A 27,437-nucleotide genomic window follows, 5' to 3' on the forward strand; every position below is an offset into this window, starting at 1 on the left:
TATGACATCTATCTTGTCACTTGTTTAAGTTCATCTTTTATAGTATTTAAAATGTAAAATTGAATAAATTGGTAAGAGGTCCTCCCTAGCCCTGCACAACTAAATGTTATATGTGGAAGTAAAATAATTGGCTTGTTGCAGTTCAAACAGTTTGGTAAGGAAAGGAGTAGTTTACCGTATAGAAAATCCTTCTAAATATTATCTATATTAATAAATCGCACCTTGAACGTTCTGAAGCTCACTCCAAGGCAGAGAAGCACAAAAATCCTGTAGTCTTCATAGGCTAGGACCAGTCACCCTCACTCATAGACCCGCCCTCAGCCACGCCCCATCTGTACATAAAACGCTACCTCAACATTCTGAAGACAACCTGCTGAAGCCATCTGCAAAATCCCTAAACAGTTCGTAAGTTCATGGTGGTGAAGCCATCCAACTCACCATGTCTCTCTGCCCCGCCCTCGAGGGCGGAACACAGAGAGTAAAGGGATCCATAAAGGCACCCCTACCAACTGGCAACCCCCTCCAACAAACAACGACCCAGGCAGAGGGAGTGTTTCCGTACTCCTCCCCCTGCCTAGGAATCGCTACAGACTGCTGGCAAACTCGCTAACCACACGACCACAAAAGCCACCCGCAACCCCACACACACACATAAACATATACACACACACACACACACATAAACATATACACACACACACATAAACATATACACACACACACACACACACACACACACACACACACATACACACATAAACATACATACACACATACACACATAAACATACACACAAACATACACACACACATACACACATAAACATACATACACACACATACACACAAACACAAACATACATACACACACATACACACAAACACAAACATACATACACACACACATACACACAAACATACACACACATACACACAAACATACATACACACACACATACACACAAACATACACACACATACACACAAACATACATACACACACACATACACACAAACATATACACACAAACATACACACACCCACACACATAAACACAAACATACATACACACACATACACACAAACACAAACATACATACACACACACATACACACACACAAACATACACACACATACACACAAACATACATACACACACACATACACACAAACATACACACACACATACACACAAACATACACACACCCACACACATAAACACAAACATACATACACACACATACACACAAACATACACACACATAAACACACACATACACACAAACATACACACACCCACACACATAAACACAAACATACATACACACACATACACACAAACATACACACACATAAACACACACATACACACAAACATACACACACCCACACACATAAACACAAACATACATACACACACATACACACAAACATACACACACATAAACACAAACATACACACACACATACACACAAACATACACACACATAAACACAAACATACACACACACATACACACAAACATACACACACCCACACACATAAACACATACATACACACACACATACATACACAAACATACACACACATACACACAAACATACACACACCCACACACATAAACACAAACATACATACACACACACATACATACACACACATACACACAAACATACACACAAACACATACATACACACACATACACACAAACATACACACAAACACAAACATACACACAAACACAAACATACACACACATACACACAAACATACACACAAACATACACACAAACACAAACATACATACACATACATACACACACACAAACATACACATACACACACATAAACATACACATACACACACACACATAAACATACACATACATACACACACACAAACATACACACACACACATAAACATACACACATACACACACACAAACATACACATACACACACATAAACATACACATACACACACACACATAAACATACACATACACACACATAAACATACACATACACACACAAACACACACACATACATAAACATACACACATAAACATACACATACACACTAAAACACAAACATACACACACACAAACATATACACACACACACAAACATACACATACACACACATAAACATACACATACACACACACAAACATACTCATACACACACATAAACATACATAAACATACACATACACACACATAAACATACATAAACATACACATACACACACACAAACATACTCATACACACACATAAACATACATAAACATACACATACACACACAAACATACTCATACACACACATAAACATACACATACACACACACAAACATAAACATACACATACATACACACATAAACATACACATACATACACACACACATACATACACACACGCATAAACATACACACGCATAAACATACACACACGCATACATACACACACATAAATATACATACACACGCATAAACATAAACATATACACACACACACACACACAAACAGCCTCAACGGTGCACCTCTAAGTGCCCCCCCCGCCGCATCGCCACAACAACCCGTGCAACGGGGCATCAGAAAGCCCCTACCCCCTTCCCTCCTCGCTGCATCACCCAACCCCTCCCCCGCCGCTTCACCAAGCCCCCCCCCCCCCCCCCCCCCCCCACATCGACCGCCTCGCCACCCGCGACCGCTAATACAAACTCTGTCCGGCGGCTGCTGCTGCTTCTATTCAGCAGCAGCAGCCCGTACATAAAGAAAACAAACAAAAAAACAACCTCCTAAAACGCACCTCCGTGGAGAACCAACTCACATTGGCTGACGTCTCTGCAGCCGCTCCTCCTCTCCCCTCAACGTCAGTGCCCCTGCCGGAAGACCCCGGAGAAACGCCGAGACGTCAGAGGGGAGAGGAGGAGCGCATGCTGAGACTTCAGCCAATATGAGATGCTTCTCAACGGAGATGTGTTTTAGGAGGATTTTTTTGGTTTGTTTTCTTTATGTACGGGCTGCTGCTGCTGAATAGCAGAAGCAGCAGCCCCTGGACACAGTTTGTATTAGCGGTTGCGGGTGGCGAGGGGGTTGATGGGGGGAGGGACTTGGTGATGTGCCATGGTGGGGGGGTCGGGTGATGCGCGAAGGGGGGGGGGACAAGGGGCTTTCTTTGGGTGCTGCGCCGGCTGGGGGGGGAAGGGGGGTCTCGCTGGACATGGGTGGCTGGAAGGAAGCAGGGGGAGGGGAGGGTCGCTGCACATGGGTGGCTGCAGGGGGGGCAGGGAACAGGGAGATAGGGATGGGGCTCCACACACCACATGGGTGCCTGCAAGGGGGACAGGGGATACAGGATGGACACTGCAGGGCGGGCAGGGGGACAGAAGGGTTGGTGGTCATCAGGGGGGACAGGTGGGTCGATGGACATGGCTGGCCACAGGGGAGGAACAGGGAAAAAGGAGAGGAGTGTCCTCAGACATGGGTGGCTGCACAGGAGAGGAGGGTCGCTGGACATGGGTAGCTGCAGGGGGGGCAAGGGGACAGAAGGGTCGCTGGACATGGCTGGGGACAGGGGAGAGAGGAGGGACTCTGCACATGCGTGCCTGCAGGGGGACAGGAGGGATGCTGAGGGGGGGGGGGCTGAGACCACATGGGTGGCTGCAGGGGGAGCAGGGTAGACAGGAAGGACGCAGCAGGGGGAGAGGAGGGTTGATGGGCATGGGTGGCTGCAGGGGGATGCTGGACATGGGTGGCTGCAGGGGGAACACGCGGAGAGGAGGGTCGCTGCACATGCCTGGCTGCAAGGGGGCAGGGGAGAGGGAGGGGGTGAGGGGGTTCCTCACACCACACACGCAGTCACTCATTCTCTGTCTGCCACATACACTCTCACTCACACACTCACTGTCTTTGTCCCTCTCTCTCACACAGTGTCACACAGAAACACAAACACTGTCTCTCACACACTCTCTCTCTCGCACAAACACATACACTCTGTCTCTCTCTCTCTCTCTCACATTCTCTCTCTGACACACACGCTCCATCTCTCACACACACTCTTTCTGAAACATACACTCCAAGGAAAACCTTGCTAGCGCCCGTTTCATTTCTAACAGAAATGAGCCTTTTTTTACTAGTGTTTATATATTCTTTAATGCTAGTTGAAATTAGCTAATTCATGCTTTTGCTACATGAAAATCATCAAGACATACTAAGATATTCATTTCAGCAAAGATCTTGTTCCTTAGCTTCCCAGTCATACTAGTCTGGACAAGTGGAATTGTGTCCTCTTTCTTACCAGCAGATGCAGGTAAAGAGCTAAACTTCTAGTGACATCAATGGCATATAGGCTGGTGCTTTCCTGGAACTTTCTAGTATTTTTCTACCTTCAGCAGGCTGGTGCTGATCCTAGGCCTAGCTTCCCAGTCCACTGATCCTTTGACCTAGCTCAATGACTGAGCCTAACCGCCTCACTCCTGCCCACGGTCCATCAGCTAAGGCCAGTTGATCATGAAACTAGGGCTTTGCAGCCACCAGACAGCACTTACAGGTGCCTGTTAGGTGGTGATCAGGCTCGATCCCCACAGGGTCCTTGCCTACAGGATTCTGGGTCCCAATACCCCTTCCCAGGGGCACCCTTCATCTCTGGGTAGCCTAGGTCCTTAGGGGAAAAAAAAGGTTGGAGGATATGGGCTTTCCAGCTTTATTTACCTATGTGTGGTCAGAAGTGTGCTGGCCTGAGCATGCTGACTGGCAGATACTGCACTGCTGGTGGGAGCCGGCAGCTCAGCATAGCTGCCAGTTCCCTTTGCCTGGTTTGTGATAGGCCATTTTATTTTATGTATTTATGTATTTAATTTTAATATAAATAACTAAATATATTAATGATGTTTTATAATTAAAATTACAATTAAAACACATAATTAACTGAATAACACAGCATATAATTTTTACCATAATACAAAATTAAATGAGAGCTTTGTCTAAGTTTCAAAACCTGAATCATATTAGTTATTCTGCATTGAAATAAAAGCATCATGAGTATGCATTTTGAAAGAGATAGGTCTTGAGTTGTTTCCTAAAAGGCATGAGGGAGTCAATTTTACGTAAATCCAAAGGTGGTGGATTCCATAATCTTGGGCCAGTAACCTGAGAAGTAGAAGAACGAAGGTCAAGGAGACTAACTGTACGAAAAATAGGAACTTCAAGTAGGCGTTTATGCATGGACCAGAAGCTTCGTGTTGATTTATGCAGCTTATGCATAGTAGATAAAATAGAAGGGATTTCATTATTAATCACTTTAAAGACAAGAGTCAATACCTTAAATTGTATCTTTGTCATTCATCAGCTAGTGAAGAAATTTCAATACTGGCAATATGTGATCATATTTCGGAGTACGTGAAATCAGACATGCAGCTTCATTGCATTCCCCCCTAGTCCTACTATTTTGAAAAGAGTAAACAAACGATTCACGTGTACCCATTCCACTCTACTCATTATTTTATAGACCTCTATCATATCTCTCCTCAGCTGTCTTTTCTCTAAGATGAAGAGCCCTAGCCGCTTTAGCCTTTCCTCATAGGGATGTCGTCCCATCCCCTTTATCATTTTCGTCGCCCTTCTCTGTACCTTTTCTAATTCCACCATATCTTTTTTGAGATGCGGTGACCAGAATTGCACACAGTATTCGAGGTGTGGTCGCATCAAGGAGAGATACAAAGGCATTATAACGTCCTCATTTTTGTTTTCCATTCTTTTCCTAATAATACCTAATATTCTATTTGCTTTCTTAGCTGCTGCTGCACATTGAGCAGAGGGTTTCAACGTAAAAGGACCAGGAAACCCAGGAGTAAATGTAAGAAAATATAAATAGAAATTATAAAAGAGTGAAGAAGATTCCATAAACCACCTTCCAAGCCCTTAAGTCACAATTGCAGAGGTTGAAGCAAGTGTTTGAAAAACAGTTATCGGGAGGACTCATAAGTACATAAGTATTGCCATACTGGGACAGACGAAAGGTCCATCAAGCCCAGCATCCTGTTTCCAACAGTGGCCAATCCAGGTCACAAATACCTGGCAAGATCCCAAAAAATACAAAACATTTTATGCTGCTTATCCCAGAAATAAGCAGTGGATTTTCCCCAAGTCCATTTTAATAATGGTCTATGGACATTTCCTTTAGAAAGCCGCCCAAACCTTTTTAAAATCCCATTAAGCTAACTGTATTTACCACATTCTCTGGCAACGAATTCCAGAGTTTATTACATGTTGATTGAAGAAATATTTTCTCCGATTCGTTTAAAAATGTACTACTTTGTAGCTTCATCGAATGCCCCCTAGTATTTTTGGAAAGAGTAAACAGACGCTTCACATCTAACCTTTCCATTCCACTCATTATTTTATAGACCTCTATCATATCTTCCCTAAGCCGTCTCTTCTCTAAGCTGAAGAGCCCTAGACGCTTCAGCCTTTCCTCATAGGGAATTCGTCCCATTCCCTTTATCATTTTCATAGAAAACATATTTAACAATATTCAATCTCATTAGGCATTTGCAAGGATAACTTAAAATAAAAGCATTCCCTGATTGCATATAGACAAAATCTTCTTTGCTTCCCATAAAAAGTATATTTTTATGTTGAAAAAAAGAGCAAAGAACTCGATCACAGTCTAAAGAAATACACAAGTTAAAAGCACCTTCTCTGCAGATTTTCTACTTTTGATTTCTTCAGAAATAAAGTTAGATCCAAACTATCCACAGATTGCTGTCCCACCAGTCCCTGCAAACATTCCTCAAAGTGTGATAACAAATGATACACTTTACTTCTTGGAGGAAAAGCATTTTCAGATATTTTATAAATATCCTTCATATATCTGAAACATAGCAGTAGGAGACATCAAACATGTAATTGGAGAATTTCTGTCCTTAAGTTGAGGGACCTTGCATAATTCTCTAAGTTCTCAGTCTTTCTTGTAGCCAAAAGAGTCTGAGGCCCTGATGTTCAAAAGTAAACGCGGATGCTAGAGGCCATTAGTGCCAGACTAGCAACTGTGTTTACTGGTGCAGGATGTTCAGAGGCCCAGAGCAAGGGATGGAATAGCGCAGTAGGCATGCAAATGCATGCTGATGAGTTCATTCGCTATTTTCTCCCCAATGCTCAGTGGGCAGTGCACCAAAGAAGGGCGCTCCTCCAATTGCAAACCTTACGCTATCTCAGAGCTGTTATTAGGGCTTGTGAAGCAGCCCATTCGTCACTCAATCCCTGGTGGTCCGATGGACCCCAGACCCCCCACTCCTCCAAAGACTCAAGCCCTAGTGGTCCAGTGGACCCCAGACTCCCCATCCCACGAAAAAAGGTAAAACCCTGGTGGTCCAGTGGGACCCCTGGCCACCCCCCCCCCCCCCCCCCAAAGACTACTCCTGTGGTCTACCTTGAAGGAGGAAGGAGGGAATCCTATTCCATCCTCCTGCTGGGTGCATTATCAAAATGGTGGCACTCTACCTAGTACATCTTGGTATAGACTGGACAAGGCCTAACTACCATATAAGGGAATTTTTCCCCCTTATATGGTAGTCAAGTCCCACCCAGTGTGTCGCCATTTTGATGATGCACCTAGCACATCAGATGTCTTAGCATGTAGGAGTTTTGGAATTGTTGGTTGGCTTTCAGGGGATCCTCTATAAGTTGTCAATGGATAAATCCAGATTGCCCCTTCCTCTTGCTCATCCAAAGAAAATAACATGGAGGTGAAAAACACAGGAAACATTTGTTTATTGAAATTTTGATATACTGCCCAATTAGGCTTTCTGAGCAGTTTACATTATAAAACAACATCAAAAGAGTAGGAAGGAAATACAATGATCAATAGGTGTGAAATGCAGGCAGAGTCATGAAGTACACCATTTTCCCCTCTCCCACTCCCTAAAACTTACAGCCTACAGGCTTTGGTCTTCGAGGATGAAGACTTCGGTCCATAGCGGACCCACCTAGGGCTGTGTGCAGTAAGTATGGTTCCTTGGGGGACTCCTCCCATCCATTCCTTTTATGTTTGCCTTCTCCCCCCACCTTCCCCCCCATTTTTCTCCTCTGCATACATTTTAACCATGATTTTGACAGGCTTTGAATGTTGCTCTACTATTGCTAAGGGTCTCTTCATTATCATTTTGCTAGACCAATCCAGATGAGTGGGTTATACCCCCCAACTAGCAGATGGAGGAAATGAACATTAACCGTTTAGTGACATCATGATCAATATAAGGAGTGGTACAGCACTGGAACTTGTTGGTACTTTTCTGCCTCTGGTAGACAATTCAGGATGGTCTGGTGCAGCAGGGTGTTGAAAAGAAGGCTACGGCCTATCGTCTCATGATTCAGTCCCTTGGTTGGCGACGGCTCTCAGGAGTTGGTCCAGGGGCCTTGCCCTGATTGAGCTTAGGAAGGCTTTAGCCCACTCTTAAGGTAGTCTTACCCTTGGTGCAAGGGATTTATTTCATAACTGGGTTAGTTAGTCTTACCCTTGGTGCACGGGATTTATTTCATAACTGGGTTAGTGACCATGAAAAGCTGATTTTGACTGCATCAGGTTTGGTTTTTTAAAATTGGAAACCCAAAACATAACAATTGCCTTAAGTTGTCTTAGCTTACTGAGGAACTAAAGGGAGCACCAGCCCACTATAAGAGGAGTAAAGTGAACTGTGAGCTGTTTTTCTCTGGCTTCATCTGCTGGCAGGGAAGCATAACACACTTGTCTGGACTGGCCTGGCAGGACTTAACAAAAGGAAATTAACAGGTAAATCAAATCTCATCTTTCTAAGGACAGCTTTGTCCTTATGAGTAATGCTTCATATATCTTGCAATTGATAGATAAATATACCAGAAATCATATCTCATGCTCTCAGTCTTCATTTGTTTTCTTGTCTACTTGTTTCTGAAAATCCATTTCCTGTAGCCTACTTATCTCACTGTTCACAAAGAAATGTCATCATGTAACATCGCTTTGAAGTCTGCAAGCACACAATGTAGCGAAAAAATTACTTTAAAAGCAAAATTTCCAGAATTTTCAGTTAAAGGGTATACTACTGTGTGTGTGGTCATAGTACAGTTCACCTCTTATAGGGAAAATGTTAAGCATACTGTACATATTTTTTCCTTTTACTAAGATGAATAACTGCCTTAGAATTTGTTGATAAAGTGAATTTATACAGAAAAATGAATTTATACAGAAAAAGCAATGTGACTGATCCTGTAGCAATAATGAACACAAAAGCTTGGACGTAAATATTTTGCCATATGAATTTAGAAAAGACACAAAGAATAGCCCTTGTGTATAGGAATGATCTTGTTGCGTTACATGTGGCCTTTCAGTCTTAGTCATCTTCTTTATCTCCACATTAATCAGTTAATTTATCCATTTCTTTGAAATAGAAATTTTAGCTTGCTGTCATTTGGAGAGGAAGCAGAAGAGGAAGAAGTAGAAGTCATTAAAGCTAGTCAGGTACAATTTAAAATGCCTTTCCTATTAATATGCTCATTTTCAAAACATTTCTGGTTTGTCATTGTTCTTTAATAGGTTACTATGGAGTATTCATCTATTAATGCTGTATAGTAAAATATCTGACCTTCCTTCATCCTTGAATGTATAGTGTGATAGCTTTTTTTTTTGTTTTAATGTATACAGTGTATCAGCAGATCTGCACGGGGGCACTCTTCCATAATTGTGTGACTGCCCTATTTGTCATGCCAGTATTTGATCATGACGGAGTGTAAACTGCACAGAGTGACATTTGTGGCTCTGGCCACCTTATTGGGCAGACTAGATGAACCAAGCACGTCTTTATCTGCTGTCATATACTGTGTTACCATGTATGTTACTATTTAGATCCTTCAGCTATAAACCAAAGCAGTAGAACCCTTTGTATATCAAGAGAAGAATAAGGTGTTCTGTTTCAAGTGTTTCCTAATTCGGGACTTCCGGTGACGTCACGCTCTGCAATGGTGGTCTGATTGCGGAGCTCCCGTCTTCCAGCCCGAAAACAAGCTAAAAAAATAGAACAAGCGATCCACAAAACGAGGTGGAAGTTGCGAAAGTGAGAGGGGAATGGCTCGCGACTCGAAAGATGGCGGATACAAAACTTAAGGCAGATTTGGCGAACTTTGCTTACTGCCAACGAGAACGTGCGCCAGAACTGCAGGCCGGAGAACAGGACGGCCAAGAGAGCTTGCCAAGCCCTCGATTGCCGGCTAGCCAGAGAGAGCGGGAAGCTGACGGAGAGAATGAGGTCCCGCAGGACAAATGGGATCAGCTAAGCACATGGCTCCAGGATATAAAAAAGGACATAAAAGAGATGCGGCGTGATTTTGCACAACTAAGTGCAGACCTGAGGGAAGAAATCAAGGACCTGGGGAATCGGGTCAACGAGGTAGAAATGGGGCTAGAAGAACACGCAGAAGCCCTAACAGCGATTGAGCAGCATACGGCAGAACGCCAATCGGACATGAAATTCCTAACTGATAAGGTGGAAGACCTTGAAAACAGAAGTCGGCGCTCCAACATTAGAGTGTGGGGCCTACCGGAGCTGCCAGAATGTAATAACTGTGAAAAAGTCGTAGAAGCAATAGCGGCCCATCTTCTCTCCACACCTGACCGCGCAATAGCCCCAGAAAATATCCTATTAGAACGAGCTCATCGGGCGCTGGGGTCAAGAAAGGCAAATGTGCCAAGAGACATAGTGGCCTGCTTCTCGGAGTTTAAAGTGAAAGAAGAAGTTATGCACCAAGCCAGAGCAGCTAGCCCAATTACATGGGAGACATATCCCATTGAACTGTTTCAAGACCTAGCGGCCACCACCTTAAAACGGCGTGGAGAACTGCGCCCACTGACGGAGAAGCTTAGAGCAGAAGGAATAAAATACAGATGGCAACACCCGTTTGCCCTAGTATTCTATAAAGAAGGCAAACAACGCAAGGTGGTATCGCTAGAAGAGGCTCATGAGTATTTGGGTCCGGAAAAGATGGATAAAGCGCCATCACCGAAGCCAGCATCTGGATTCCAAAGAAATGGCAAACAGAAGTGGCAGCGAGTATCGAAAGGTCGAGGAAGGCTACGGAGACAAGCATCAGACCATGCAATAATACCGGGAAGAGGCCCGTGAAAGAGCATCTATTTTTGGAATACAAAAGTACCATATGATGCGCTAATAGCGTGATAAACTGGAACTGGCTAGAGTATACTAATCAACAAAGATGGGTCAGATAAACTGGGCAGGCTGGAAAAGTAAACGGGACCGGAAGTCCACACCAACATAGGCATGATCTCGGGAAAAACAGAGACCTGCTGTATCAGGTCATGGGGAAGGGAGGGAGGGGAGGGAGAGGTGGTGTATATACAGTGACTTATTGTTAGATGTTGGGTGATAAAGTGTTTAAATGTGTAACACTCAATGTGCGGGGCCTTAACTCGCCTATGAAGCGCCAATTAACATTCAAAGAAATGGTACGCTTGAACGCCGATGTGGTACTCTTGCAAGAGAAACACCTGAAAAAATGTTATGAGAAATTGGTGTGTCATAGGCGATACCCCACTATTTATTTCTCATCTTGTGCAAACAATTCAAAACAAAGGGGGGTGTTAATAGCGCTGTGTGGCGCACTCCCTTGGGAGATCCTTCAAATTATAAATGATGTAGAAGGTAGGTTTTTGATAGTGTTGGTATCATTGTATAATGTTCAATATACAATTGTTAATATTTATGCACCAAACACAGGACAGGGATTGTTTATAGAAAAAATAGAGCAACAACTACAAAGACATCTGCAAGGCCATCTAATAGTGGGCGGAGATTTTAATCTCACGATCCACCCACACTTGGATAACTCCACAGGCCAGGCAGTATATGCTAAATCAGATAGGAAAATATGGAAAAGGTTCATGGCTAGGTGGGGTCTGACAGATTTATGGAGGGCCAAACATGGGCAAGAAAGAGACTACACATATTATTCTTCTCAATATAGGACATACTCCAGAATAGATGGATGGATGGGAGATGCGATAGTTGCAAATAGCGTGCGGGAGACATATATTGAACCCAGCACCTGGTCTGATCATGCCCCAGTGGTGCTTGAGTTATTTGCAGGGACCCGACAGGTGGGTACCAGATATTGGTGGATGGATGAGACTCTCTTATTAGATACCAAAAATATTCCAGTGATAGAAAAATATATTCTGGAGTACCTGGAATATAATGATGTGGGAGGGATCCACCCAGAATTTCTAAGGGAGGGTCTCAAGGCGGTACTCCGAGGGAAACTAATAGCTTTTAGAGCCCATCTGGCAAAAACTCGAGCAGAACAGGAGGATAACATCAGAATAGAATTACGACATCTTGAACAACAACATAAGAAAGACCCCAAAGATACTAAAGGATTAGCAAAAATATAGGAATTGAGACTAAAACTTAATGAGCTACAGATGGTGGAATTGGCCGCTAAATTGCAAATAGCACAGCAGGAGTATTTTGAATTTGGAGACAAGGCGGGTAGGCTACTAGCGTGCAAACTTAAAAAAATGTCTCAACGTAATTATATAGGGGGCATACAAACGGCAGAAGGGGACTATGTCTCACAAATAGAACGCATACATGAGGTATTTTTTGATCACTTCACCAACCTATATGAGCCAGAACAAATCCCGGAGTTGGCTGAAATAGAGCAATACCTACAGGAGGCAGAGCTGCCTCAGATAGGGAGAGGGGGGTCGACTCAACTATCCACACCCAACACATCGGAGGAGATAATGTGGGCAATAACAGATATGGCAAATGGTAAAGCTCCTGGCCCCGATGGGTTTCCCACAAGATTCTATAAACTGTTTAGTAAACACCTTACACCAGTATTACAGAAACTATTTAATGCACTAGAAGACTCACAAAAGCTTCCAGACACCTGGAGACTGGCGGCAATAACCTTGATACTAAAACCAGGGAAAAATCCGAGGTTATGCAGCTTATACAGGCCAATATCACTTTTAAATGTGGATTATAAGATATTCACAAAAATTTTGGCTCGAAGGCTGCAGAAGCAGCTGCCAGGTGTAATACATGCAGACCAGGCGGGTTTTATAGCGGGGCGCCAGACCTTTGACAATATAAGGTGTTTAATGCATGTTATCCAACAGGTGAGAGACGACCAGACACCGGCAGTATTGCTATCGATAGACGCAGAAAAAGCATTTGACCGTGTGGACTGGTCGTTTCTATTCGCAGCATTACAGTGAGTAGGAATTGATGGGAGGTTTCTGGGCTGGCTACGACTGCTTTATCAGGCTCCATTGGCCACCATAAAGATCAATGGGACACATACAAAAACATTTAGCCTTCAGCGGGTAACCAGACAGGGATGTGCAATATCACCACTACTATTTGCCCTGTCATTAGAACCATTGGCCAATATGATTAGGAAAGTTGGGGAGGTGACAGGAGTGGTGAGGGGCTTGAGGGAACATAAACTTATGCTGTTTGCCGATGATGTTCTGTTGACAATCTCGAACCCAATGAAATCGGTAGAGAGGATAGTAGAGCCTTTAGTGTGATATGGGCAATTATCTGGATTTAAACCCAATCTAGACAAGTCGATTCTTCTTAATCTTACGGTACCACCCGAAGAACTAGAGGTCCTTAAGGCCGCTTTCCCTTTTGTATGGGCGACAAAATCCATACGATACTTGGGAATACAGGTGACAACACAAATAGAGGAATTGTTCGCAGCTAATTTCCCTCAAAAAGTTGAAGAACTATTTAGGGAATTAGATAGATGGGAAGGTCTTAATGTTTCCTGGAAGGGGCGCATTAATGCTATTAAAATGATGCTGCTTCCGAAATTGCTGTATCTGTTCATGGCAATTCCGATCCCAATCCCCAATAGCTTTTTTGCAAAACTCAATCGCAAAATGTTTGCATATATATGGAAAAAACGCCCCCAAGAGTAAGGCTTGTTATGATGTACCAATCATGGGAGAGAGGAGGAATGGGGGTCCCCAGTTTTTACTTGTATTATCAGGCAGCACAAATTCGAATTTTGGCGGAATGGTCCCCTGGAGCATCCAAGAAATAGTTACATTGGGAAAGAGCATGGTTGGGTAGGAGAGCAATTGAGGATATCTTGTGGATACCAGGTGAGGAATTGGTCCCTATAATTAAGCAGATGCCCATTGGGCTAAAACATCCAATGTGGACGTGGTACCAAGTGAGGAAGAAGCTGTTCCCTGAGAGGAGCTATTATCGGCAATAAGGTGGGCAACAGGATTTCCACTGGGGAGATCGGAGAAGGTATTTGATGTATGGGCCCAAGCTGGGTTGTGCACATTGGGTCAACTATGGAAAGAGGGAAAAATGCTCAGATTCAGTGAGCTTCAGGAAGAGTATGGTTTAAAAGAAAGAGATCTCACCTATTACTGTAACTTACGTAGCTTCCTAAAAAAGAAAGCACAGGACGAGTTAGACCTAGCTGAAACAGCCATGGAAATAGCCATTAGCAGAGGGGGAGGCAGGGGAGGTATAACTTGCATATACTTGGCCTTGCTAGGGCGTACCAACCCACAGGTGCATTATCAAGCCAGTGGGAGGAAGCATTACAGACCACATACTCCAAAGCAGAATGGAAAGCAAATTATAAATACTTAAACCATCTTTGGCACAATCAGTGAATGAAAATGGATTTAAAATGTTGTATTGGTGGTACTATACGCCTGACCGGCTACATAAAATGTATCCGGGAGTGTCGGGGCAATGTTGGAGGGAATGTGGGCATAGGGGTACATTCTATCACATTTGGTGGACATGCGAGAAAGTAACTACATATTGGAAGGCTGTGGTAGACTTGGTTAACGGAGTATTACAGAGGACATATTCATGGAAAGCGGAACATTGCTTGCTTCATTTTCGACCGGCATCCATACCAAGCTGGCAGCACTGGTTGGCGATTCAATACTTTGTGGCTGCAAAACTAGGATTGGCTCAAGCGTAGAAACAAGTAGAGACACGTACAAGACTTGAGGCTTCTTCTTCATCCTGGATCTCACGAATCTAAATATGTTCCTCTATAAAGAGAAGTTCAAGATGAACACCCTTCCCACTATCCTCCTCTGCCTAATCACATTACATTACATTTCAGACTTGTATCCTGCTCTAACCTCACAGTTCTGAGCGGGTTACAAAAAGTAAGAAGGCAGAACAGTCACTGGGAATTACAGCAATTCTAAATCCATATAACACAACCTAAAATATTTAGTGTTTTTGTAGAACAAATTTTTTAAATGAACAGTTTTAACCTTCCTTCTAAATGTCAGATAATGCTGAGGAACAGAAAAAAAGCATTGAAAGTTCTTCTAGATCCTTGCTGCTTGGAAGGCCAGTAAAGTTTCAAAGATTTGTACTCTTAACTTAGGAAAAAGCAAATATTGTAAAAAAAATACCAAGCCTTCTATTCTAATTCTGGAACCAACACTGAAATAAAAACAAGGCAAAAAATAATCCGGAACAAGGCCCTATAATGTTTTATATAAAAATACAAACATGTTTAAAAATTATTCTCCAAGGACAAGCAGGCTGCTTGTTCTCACTGATGGGTGACGTCCACGGCAGCCCCTCCAATCGGAAATTTCACTAGCAAAGGCCTTTGCTAGTCCTCGCGCGCCCATGCGCGGCCGTCTTCCTGCCCGAACCGGCTCGTGTTCGTCAGTCTTCTTTTGTCCGCGCTCGGGACGGTCGTGTTTTGCGCCGTTTCGCGCCCCTCAAAGTTGACCCTCGCGCGTCTTCGCGATTTCGCTAAAAAAAAAAAAAAAGAGAAGACCTCAGTCTTGTCCCTTCCCGTGTGTCCAGTTTGTTTCCCTGACGTAAGTTTCCTTTCGCTTTCGGGGTAGGCCTTTTTTGGGGCCTCGGTACGGGTTTTTCTCTCTCCCTATTTTTGGTGCCCTTAGTCGCCATTACGAATTTTGATTTCGCCGGCGTGATTTTTCCGCCCATGTCATCGAAGTCTCCCAGCGGCTTCAAGAAGTGCACCCAGTGCGCCCGGGTAATCTCGCTCACTGATAGGCACGCTTCGTGTCTGGGGGCTGGGCACCGCCCGCAGGCATGTAGTCTTTGTGCTCTTTTACAGAAGAGGACTCAGGTTGCGAGATTGGCCCAGTGGAACGTGTTGTTCTCGGGCTCTTCGTCGACAACAGCACCGGAGTCATCGAGTGCATCGACGTCGGCAGCATCAAGACCTTCGACCTTGGCTTCGACTGCATCGAGGTATCAACCCTCTGCATCGTCGGTACCGAGACATCGAAAGGCTACGTCGGCGTCAGTGGTACCGGGACCTCCACTGTTGCTGATGTCGTCGGACGGTGGTGCTTCGACTGGAGTGCAGATGAGGGCTGTCCATTCCCCTGCTGGTGGCGGTGAGCCTTCGGGTGGGTCTCCCCCTACCCTGAGGGCTCCTGCGGTACAGCCCCCCCGAGACCGACCTTCTTCGGACTCGGCCCCGAGGAAGAGACGGCTGGATTCTACGTCCTCATCGGTACCGGGAAGCTCCGGTGACATGCTTCGTTTGAAAAAATCAAAGAAGCATCGACACCGGTCTCCTTCCCGCATCGGTACCGAGAGCTCTGGGTCGCCGAGGGAGTCGGCACCCAGTAGGCATCGGCACCGGGAGGACCGCTCACCCTCTGTTCAGGAGGTGTCGATGCGCTCCACCTTGGACAGCCCGGAACAGCCTCCACGCCCGGAACAGACTCTGACCTCGACGCCTGCATCGGCTTCCATGTCTTTCTCCACAGCCGCTCTGCACGAGAGTCTCCGGGCCATTCTCCCGGAAATCCTGGGAGAGCTGTTGCGCCCGGGGTGAGGTCTCCGACATCGGTGCCGCTTGCGGTACCGACTGTGGCCGCCTCCCAGGAAGGCTCCCCGACGGCGTCGGCGGAGGGAGCTTCGCCGGTGCGGGCGAGGGAGTCTACCTCTCGACGATCTCACCGTGGCCGTGTTTCCACGGAGTCGAGTCGGGCACGGCTTCAGACACAGGTTCATGAACTTGTGTCTGATACCGATGGTGAGGCCTCGTGGGAGGAGGAGGAGGAGGACATCAGATATTTCTCTGACGAGGAGTCTGATGGCCTTCCTTCTGATCCCACTCCCTCCCCTGAAAGACAGCTTTCTCCTCCCGAGAGTCTGTCTTTTGCGGCCTTTGTCCGGGAGATGTCTACGGCCATCCCCTTCCCGGTGGTCGTGGAGGATGAGCCCAGGGCTGAAATGTTTGAGCTCTTGGACTATCCTTCTCCACCTAAGGAAGCGTCCACAGTACCCATGCATCATGTCCTAAAAAAGACATTGCTGGCGAACTGGACCAAGCCTCTAAGTAATCCCTACATTCCCAAGAAGATCGAGTCCCAGTACCGGATCCATGGGGATCCAGAGCTGATGCGCACTCAGTTGCCTCATGACTCTGGTGTGGTGGATCTGGCCCTAAAGAAGGCTAAGAGTTCTAGGGAGCATGCTTCGGCGCCCCCGGGCAAAGACTCTAGAACCTTAGACTCCTTTGGGAGGAAGGCCTACCATTATTCTATGCTCGTGGCCAAAATTCAGTCTTACCAGCTCTACACGAGCATCCATATGCGGAACAATGTGCGGCAGTTGGCCAAGCCATTTCAGGAGGTGGTCAGGCAGCTGAAGGCGTGCAGAAAATTCCTGGCCAGAGGGGTATATGATACCTTTGATGTTGCATCCAGGGCCGCTGCTCAAGGTGTGGTGATGCGCAGACTCTCATGGCTGCGTGCCTCCGACCTGGAGAATAGGATCCAGCAGCGGATTGCGGACTCCCCTTGCCGAGCGGACAACATTTTTGGAGAGAAAGTCGAGCAGGTGGTAGAGCAGCTCCACCAGCGGGATACCGCTTTCGACAAGTTTTCCCGCTGGCAGCCTTCAGCATCTACCTCCTCAGGTAGACGTTTTTATGGGGGAAGGAAGACTGTTCCCTACTCTTCTGGTAAGCGTAGGTACAATTCTCCTTCTCGACAGCCTGCGGCCCAGGCTAAGCCCCAGCGCGCTCGCTCTCGTCAGCAGCGTGTGCCTCAGCAAGGCCCCGCGGCTCCCCAGCAAAAGCAGGGGGCGAGCTTTTGACTGGCTCCAGCAGAGCATAGCCGACATCAACGTATCAGTGCCGGGCGGCCTGCCGGTCGGGGGGAGGTTGAAAGTTTTTCACCAAAGGTGGCCTCTCATAACCTCCGACTGTTGGGTTCTTCAAATAGTCCGGCAAGGATACACCCTCAATTTGGCCTCGAAACCTTCAAATTGCCCACCGGGAGCTCAATCCTACAGCTTCCAGCACAAGCAGGTACTTACAGAGGAACTCTCCGCCCTTCTCAGCGCCAATGCGGTCGAGCCCGTGCCATCCGGGCAAGAAGGGCTGGGATTCTATTCCAGGTACTTCCTTGTGGAAAAGAAAACAGGATGGGACACATCCCCCCTAGACCTAAGGTCCCTGAACAAATATCTGGTCAAGGAAAAGTTCAGGATGCTTTCCCTGGGCACCCTCCTCCCCATGATTCAGGAAAACGACTGGCTATGCTCTCTGGACTTCAAGGACGCCTACACGTCCCGATACTGCCAGCTCACAGGCAGTATCTGCGATTTCAACTGGGCACACGTCACTTCCAGTACTGTGTGCTACCCTTTGGGCTCACCTCTGCGCCCAGAGTGTTCACGAAGTGCCTGGCTGTAGTAGCAGCGGCGCTTCGCAGGCTGGGGGTACACGTGTTCCCCTGTCTCGACAATTGGCTGGTGAAGAACACATCCGAGGCAGGAGCTCTATAGTCCATGCAGATGACTGTTCGACTCCTGGAGCTACTGGGGTTTGTGATAAATTATCCAAAGTCCCATCTTCTCCCAGTACAGAGACTCAAATTTATAGGAGCTCTGCTGGATTCTCGGACGGCTCGTGCCTATCTCCCAGAGACGAGAGCCAACAACTTGTTGTCCCTCGTCTCTCGGGTGCGAGCGTCCCAGCAGATCACAGCTCGGCAGATGTTGAGATTGCTGGGCCACATGGCCTCCACAGTTCATGTGACTCCCATGGCCCGCCTTCACATGCGATCTGCTCAATGGACCCTAGCTTCCCAGTGGTTTCAGGCTGCTGGGGATCTAGAAGACGTGATCCACCTGTCCACGAGTTTTCTCAAATCCCTGTATTGGTGGACGATTTGGTCCAATTTGACTCTGGGACGTCGTTTCCAAATTCCTCAGCCACAAAAAGTGCTGACTACGGATGCGTCTCTCCTGGGGTGGGGAGCTCATGTCATTGGGCTTCACACCCAGGGAAGCTGGTCCCTCCAGGAACGCGATCTGCAGATCAATCTCCTGGAGTTACGAGCGGTCTGGAACGCTCTGAAGGCTTTCAGAGATCGGCTGTCCCACCAAATTATCCAAATTCAGACAGACAACCAGGTTGCCATGTATTACATCAACAAGCAGGGGGGCACCGGATCTCGTCCCCTGTGTCAGGAAGCCGTCAGTATGTGGGTGTGGGCTCGCCGTCACGGCATGGTGCTCCAAGCCACATATCTGGCAGGCGTAAACAGCAGTCTGGCCGACAGGTTGAGCAGGATTATGCAACCTCACGAGTGGTCGCTCAGCTCCAGAGTAGTGCGCCAGATCTTCCAGGTGTGGGGCACCCCCTTGGTAGATCTCTTTGCATCTCGAGCCAACCACAAAGTCCCTCAGTTCTGTTCCAGACTTCAGGCCCAAGGCAGACTGGCATTGGATGCCTTCCTCCTGGACTGGGGGGAAGGTCTGCTGTATGCTTATCCTCCCATACCTCTGGTGGGGAAGACTTTGTTGAAACTCAAGCAAGACCACGGCACCATGATTCTGATTGCTCCTTTTTGACCGCGTCAGATCTGATTCCCTCTTCTTCTGGAGTTGTCCTCCGAAGAACCGTGGAGATTGGAGTGTTTTCCGACCCTCATCACACAGGACGAAGGGGTGCTTCTGCATCCCAACCTCCGGTCTCTGGCTCTCACGGCCTGGATGTTGAGAGCGTAGACTTTGCCTCTTTGGGTCTGTCAGAGGGTGTCTCCCGTATCTTGCTTGCTTCCAGGAAAGATTCCACTAAGAGGAGTTACTTCTTTTTACGGAGGAGGTTTGCCGTCTGGTGTGACAGCAAGGCCCTAGATCCTCGCTCTTGTCCTACACAGACCCTGCTTGAATACCTTCTGCACTTGTCTGAGTCTGGTCTCAAGACCAACTCTGTAAGGGTTCATCTTAGTGCAATCAGTGCATACCATTACCATGTGGAAGGTAAGCCGATCTCAGGACAGCCTTTAGTTGTTCGCTTCATGAGAGGTTTGCTTTTGTCAAAGCCCCCTGTCAAGCCTCCTACAGTGTCATGGGATCTCAATTTCGTTCTCACCCAGCTGATGAAACCTCCTTTTGAGCCACTGAACTCCTGCCATCTGAAGTACTTGACCTGGAAGGTCATTTTCTTGGTGGCAGTTACTTCAGCTCGTAGAGTCAGTGAGCTTCAGGCCCTGGTAGCCCAGGCCCCTTACACCAAATTTCATCATAACAGAGTAGTCCTCCGCACTTACCCTAAGTTCTTGCTGAAGGTGGTGTCAGAGTTCCATCTGAACCAGTCAATTGTCTTGCCAACATTCTTTCCCCGTCCTCATTCCTGCCCTGCTGAACGTCAGCTGCACACATTGGACTGCAAAAGAGCATTGCCCTTCTATCTGGAGCGGACACAGCCCAACAGACAGTCCGCCCAATTGTTTGTTTCTTTTGATCCCAACAGGAGGGGAGTGGCTGTGGGGAAACGCACCATATCCAGTTGGGTAGCAGATTGCATTTCCTTCACTTACACCCAGGCTGGGCTGGCTCTTGAGGGTCATGTCTCGGCTCACAATGTCAGAGCCATGGCTGCGCCAGTGGCCCACTTGAAGTCAGCCACTATTGAAGAGATCTGCAAAGCTGCGACGTGGTCATCTGTCCACACATTCACATCTCATTACTGCCTGCAACAGGATACCCGACGCGACAGTCGGTTCGGGCAGTCAGTGCTTCAGAATCTGTTCGGGGTTCAGAATCCAACTCCACCCCCCTAGGCCCATGTTTATTCTGTTCCAGGCTACACTCTCAGTTAGTTGGATAAGTTTTAGGTCAATCTCAGTTATGCCCTCGCCGTTGCGAGGCCCAATTGACCATGTTTGTTGTTTTGAGTGAGCCTGGGGGCTAGGGATACCCCATCAGTGAGAACAAGCAGCCTGCTTGTCCTCGGAGAAAGCGAATGCTACATACCTGTAGAAGGTATTCTCCGTGGACAGCAGGCTGATTGTTCTCACAGACCCGCCCGCCTCCCCTTTGGAGTTGTGTCTTTCCTTATTTTTGTCTTGCTACATATGGGACTGACGAACACGAGCCGGTTCAGGCGGAAAGACGGCCGCGCATGGGCGCGCGAGGACTAGCAAAGGCCTTTGCTAGTGAAGATTCCGATTGGAGAGGCTGCCGTGGACGTCACCCATCAGTGAGAACAATCAGCCTGCTGTCCTCGGAGAATACCTTCTACAGGTATGTAGCATTCGCTTTCTGGTCTCAATTGGCAACCAGTGTAACCTATCATAATAAGGTGATATACGCTCACATTTAGAGAGGCCAAATATTAAACGAATCGCTGTATTCGGCACCGTTTGCGATCTCTTCAGCAGCTTCTTAATACAACCTAGGTATATCAGATTATATTATTCAAGATAAGATAATATAAGAGCATGTGTTAAATACCCAATATGATGCCTATCAAAGTATTTTCTTATCATTTGCAACTTCCTCATCTTAATAAAACACTTTTTGACTAGTGTATTTACCTGATCTTCCAGTGACACCATACTGTCAATCTGAACTCCTAAAATGCTAATAACTTTTGAAATAGTAAAATCACATGAACTCACTTTAATCAATTTTGGAATGTTCTCTGGTTTTATATCAAAACATAAAATCTTAGCTTTTTCTGAATTCAGTTTCAACTTATGATATCCACGTGTCCAATAAATTAATTCAGAGAGAAATTCTAGCCATATCAGTTGATAAATATCAGTTGATAAATAATGGAATGGGGATTAATATGTCTAAAGCATAAAACATGTCAAAAATAACCTGGTGAACTGGTGGCAATGTGCATATGTATAAAAAAATACAAAGCAATTTTTAAAAAACGTAAAATTGGCAAGCGGTAAATTTTTTAATTTATTTTTGTTACATTTGTACCCCGCGCTTTCCCACTCATGGCAGGCTCAATGCGGCAGGCAATGGAGGGTTAAGTGACTTGCCCAGAGTCACAAGGAGCAGCCTGTGCCGGGAATCGAACTCAGTTCTTCAGTTCCCCAAGACCAAAGTCCACCACCCTAACCACTAGGCCACTCCTCCACTGTCCAATTGTAAATATACACAAAGGTCGAAATAGGATTGCTTTAAAAAAAAAAAAACTTACATTTAATGTCAGCAGAGCACAAAGGGAATCTAAAGGTGTGTTTGGAGTGGATTGAGAGTTCCAAATGTGGGTAGATGGTAAGCCAGGACGTATGTAAATTAACCTAAATGGTGTAATCTCCTATGTAAACATTGTCTACTGATATACCACAACAAATGCCAACATAAAAAAGTATATAAATAAACAAAGAAAATCTTGAATGTTGGTGTATTTACAGAGCAATACAGGGCATCAGCTATAATATAAAATAAAAAAAACAACTTACTGAGGGTAAAACATAAAGAAACATGGTGACATAAGTGTTGACATAAAGCTGCAGTTATATTTTCAGACCAGGGTCCAGATAATGTTATGGGCCCTGTTTACTAAGCCGCGCTAACTTTTTAGCGTGCACTAATGATAGAGACAACCATAGGAATATAATGGGTGTCTCTATCATTAGTGCAAGCTAATTTTTAGCTCACGCTAAAAAGTTAGCATCCCTACACTATGGCTTAGTAAACAGGGCCCTATATCTTAAGACATATTGTCGTTAGACTTGGATACTACCAAATGATGTACTAGAGTGAAATGGAAAAATAAAATTCTGAGTATAAATGGAAAAATACTAAATTATAAAAACAGACAGAAATCAATATCACTGTTCAGTCCACTAGGTATCAATGTGTGAAAGTCAAAAATTAGTTTGTTTTTCCTGAAGGAGGAGATTGTCCAGATTGCCTCTTCTCCAGTTTGGTTTGAAGACTCTGAATACCAAAAACTTTAGATCAGAAACAGTGTGATTTGCTGACCGCCGATGGCTGACTAGTGGAGCACTCTCTACATTTATATTGTTACAGCTTTTGTGCTCTATGATCCTGGTTTTGATAGCCTTGGAGCTTTTGCCAATGAACACGGACATTGAATAATATAAATGACATGAGATGTGTTGCAATATGATGTGTGGTGCAAACTGTATATTTCAGTGTTGTCAGATGGGTAAAAACTGAAGTGTCCAAAGAGAGACTGCACATTCTATATTTCCCACATGATGATGCCCCAAATGGACAGGTGGTAGTTCTGCTCGAGGTTCAGGTAATGCAGATGATACTAGCCGTTCAAGTTCCTTTCCCTAGAATAGGCGATGACAAGTTATTATTGAAGCATTCTAGGCCTTCTAGGATATGTCAGTGTCGCTTAGTAGTCTTCTGTATGTGTTTAGCCAAAAAAGAATATCTCAGGGTACAGACAATGTCTGGTGTAGTTCTGGAGTTTGCTTGCTGAAGTAAGGCTTGTCTATCTTCAGCCAATGCACGTGAGCAACCTGTTTGAACACATTCAACCAGATATCCTCTAATAAGGAATCTATGACTGATAGTCCCTGCTTGTTTTTTTTTGTTTTGTTTTGTTACATTTGTACCCCGCGCTTTCCCACTTATGGCAGGCTCAATGCGGCTTACATGGGGCAATGGAGAGTTAAGTGTTGAAATCTTCAAAACTAGAGCAGATGTGGCAGAGATGGAGGAACTGACACAAAGGTAGATTTCTCTTCAAACTGGGATTATGATAACTTGTATAGTGCAAAAATGCATTCCTGTCAGTTGGTTTTCAATAAATTAGTAGTTTCAAAAAAATATTTGTTTTTGGTGATAGTAAGGTCTAAGAAATGAACCTTATCAGCACTATAGTCCATCTTGAATTTCAGATTGGAATCCTTTGTGTTGAGCCAATTGTGAAATGCTATGAGTGTCCGCGTCCCCTTGCCATAAAATAAAGACGTCATCAATATATCTTTTGTAGATTTTAATGTGATGTGAAAAAGGTTGGGATTCAAGATGTTCATGTTCAAAATCTCCAGTGTACAAATTGGCAAGATCTGGAGCCATGGAGGACCCCATTGCTGTGCCCTTTTATCTGTTGATAAAATGTATTCTGAAAACTGAAATAATTCTTGGTTAAAGCGAGGGTAGCACAGGTCAAAATAAGATGATTTGGATTTCTTCTATGTGTTGTTCTTCTTTGAAGTGTTCTTTCTATTATGGTTAAAGCTTCAATTTGTGGGATGTTAGTGTAGAGAGAGTCGATATTCATTGTAACTCTGAGAGTGTTTGAAAGTGAACCATCATAATCTTGTATAATGATGATCATCTGTGTGGTGTCTCGAACATAAGATGGGATGAGCAGAACAAAGTGTCTGAGAAAGTAATCAACGAATATGGAGAGTGGTTCTAGGACCAATCCATTGCCTGAAATTATCGGTCTACCTGGTGGGTTTTCAAGGGATTGTATCTTGGGTAACACATACAGTATTGGGACCACTGGATGTGTGAATTGAAGAAATGCTTTTTCTGTATTGGTAAGGAAATTCATTCTGGAAGAAATGTGAATCAATCCTGCAACACCTTTTTGTATACTTTCTGTTGGATCTTGTAATAAGGGGATGTAGAATTCTCAGTCTTTGAGTTGTCTCTTGATTTCATTGGTGTACTCCGTTCAATCCATTATGACAACCCCATCCACCCTTATCGGCAGGCTTGATGACGATATTCCGATTTTGAGCAAGACTCCTAATGGCTTCCTGTTCAATCTTGGTGGTGTTGTAATAACAAGGTTGTTTTCTTTTTTTCTAACTTATTCAAATCCACCAAAAATATCGCTGTGTCAGCAATGAGGAAACTAGATCTGAGTCAGGATATTTAAATGAAAAAAGGGCGGCAAAAGAGGGGGTGTGGTAATAATCAGGTTGTTTTCTTTTTTTCTAACTTATTCAAATCTCTCTCTATACGAGCTTGTATCAATGGATTAGCAGGTCCAGGAGGGATCCATGATGATGGTTTTTTTGACAACAGAGATGTCCATGTGAGGGGTATTGTTTTGAGAATATGCATGTATGATTTGTAATTTGCAATTGAATTTAAATAAACCCACTCTAGTTTGGAAGGCATTGTGTCTCACTGTGGCAACAAACGATAAACCTTTCTGTAAAACACTGACTTCTGCTTCCGTCAAAGATGAGTTGACAAGATGAAGATAGGAATGGTTATTTCCAGTTGTTTTTGTGGTATCGTTCCTTGCAGTAATGCTGCTGGAATACATATGTGCCTCTGCTCCTCCCCCTCTGGGGAAATCTGTCCCTGGAGTTTTGGTGATGATGACAATATGCTCCCCTGCTGTATGGGGGCAGGGAGCATTGGCTCTTGATTGTTGTGGTACACCTGGTGAAGAGTTCTCTTTCTCAGCTGAGGTCCCTGAAGGCAGAGGTGGATTGGGCGGTGTCACATGACTTCCTAAAGAAGATGTATAGAGATCTCCAGAGTCACTCCTAACTCTTTTACTTCTTTGTTCGGTCGGAGTCATATCTCTCTTACGTCTTTGTTCAGTAAGAGACCCATAATTCGGTAGTATCCAAGTCTAAGATCAAAGATACAATGTTATCTGGACCCTGGTCTAAAAATATAACTGCAGCTTTATGTCAACACTTATGACACCATGGGGTTCTTTTATGAAGGTGTGCTGAAAAATGGCTTGCGGTAGAGTAGGCGCGGGTTTTGGGTGTGTGCCGATCCATTTTTTTAGTGTGCCTGTAAAAAAGGCTTTTTTTTGCCAAAAATGAACGTTCGGCAAAATAAAAATTGCCGCTCGTCCATTTTGGGTCTGAGACCTTACAGCCAACTATTGACCTAGCGGTAAAGACTCACGCAATAACCAGGCAGTAATGACCTACGTGCACCAAATGCCACTTGGCACACGTCTGTTATGTGCTCCCGAAAATAAAAAATATTTTTCAGATGCACGTATCGGACGCGCGCCAAAAATGAAATTACCACAAGAGCCATGCGGTAGTCAGGCGATAACTCCATTTAGGTGTGCGTTGAGTGCGCGTAGACGCTTACGTGGCTTAGTAAAAGGGTCCCCATGTTTCTTTGTTTTTCATCTTTTGTAGTAATTTTTTTCTTGAACACCATCAGAGTATATGCAGGTCCAACGTTTCCTTTTTAGAAGTATCTTTTAAGGTACAGTCTTACACTAGAAAATTTGATTGTACTAATATAACACTGTTTGTATCATGAGAAATAATGTGCTTTACCTTTGCAATACTTGAACCTCTCATTTGAATTTATCATACTTGTCTACTTAGAGTTTTTTAGTGACACTGTTACATCCCTCAGTCTTCGCATGCCCATTTATAAGCACTATTCCATACATGCACTCTTATTTGATTTTCTTGTTGTACTGTTTTATGATAGCCTCTACATTTTTACATGCAGGTAACAGATACACTTAATGTTTGATTTTTATATCAATATATTTCATACACATGATTTATGATCATGAAATAATATCGTTCCTTTCTTATTCTTGGCAAGTCGTTTCTTTTTACACACTCATAGTTTACGTTTATGAAATATTTCTTTTTACCCTCGGCAATCTTTTTTATATTTTTATTTTATAGCTGATGCCCTGACCATAAGCGATCCATACATGTAACCTTTTCATTGTTCTTTAAATACTCCAACATTCAAGATTTTCTTTGTTTATTTGTGTACTTTTTTATGTTGGCACTTGCCGTAGTATACCTGTAGACAGTGTTTACATAGGAGATTACATCATTTAGGTTAATTTGCATACGTCATGGCTTATCGTCCACCCATATTTTTGGAACTCTCAATCCACTCCATACACACCTTTAGATTCACTTTGCGCTCTGCTGACATTAAACATAAGGTTTTTTTTTGTTTTTTTTTAAGTAATCCTCTTTCGACCTTTGTGTATATTTACCGCTTGCCACTTTTACGTTTTTTAAAAATTGCTTTGCATTTTTTACATATATGCACATTGCCACCAGTTTAGTTTTGACACATTTTATGCTCTAGTTATATGTTCTCAGACAGCAGTATTGTCATCATGTTGGTATGTTTCATGTTTGTAATTCCTA

The 27,437-nt window shown here is 44.6% G+C and overlaps 1 protein-coding gene across 1 annotated transcript in view; it reads left to right on the forward strand.

Moving 5' to 3' along the window:
* Nucleotides 1-27,437, forward strand: part of CWC27 (CWC27 spliceosome associated cyclophilin) — a 365,379-nt gene that overhangs the window by 52,459 nt on the left and 285,483 nt on the right. The window contains exon 7 of the mRNA XM_030193180.1: nucleotides 9,440-9,509. Within this exon, the coding sequence (XP_030049040.1) occupies nucleotides 9,440-9,509 (70 nt within the window). The remainder of the gene's footprint in view (nucleotides 1-9,439; nucleotides 9,510-27,437) is intronic.

This window comes from Microcaecilia unicolor, chromosome 2 (assembly GCF_901765095.1).
Source record: "Microcaecilia unicolor chromosome 2, aMicUni1.1, whole genome shotgun sequence".
NCBI lineage: Eukaryota > Metazoa > Chordata > Amphibia > Gymnophiona > Siphonopidae > Microcaecilia > Microcaecilia unicolor.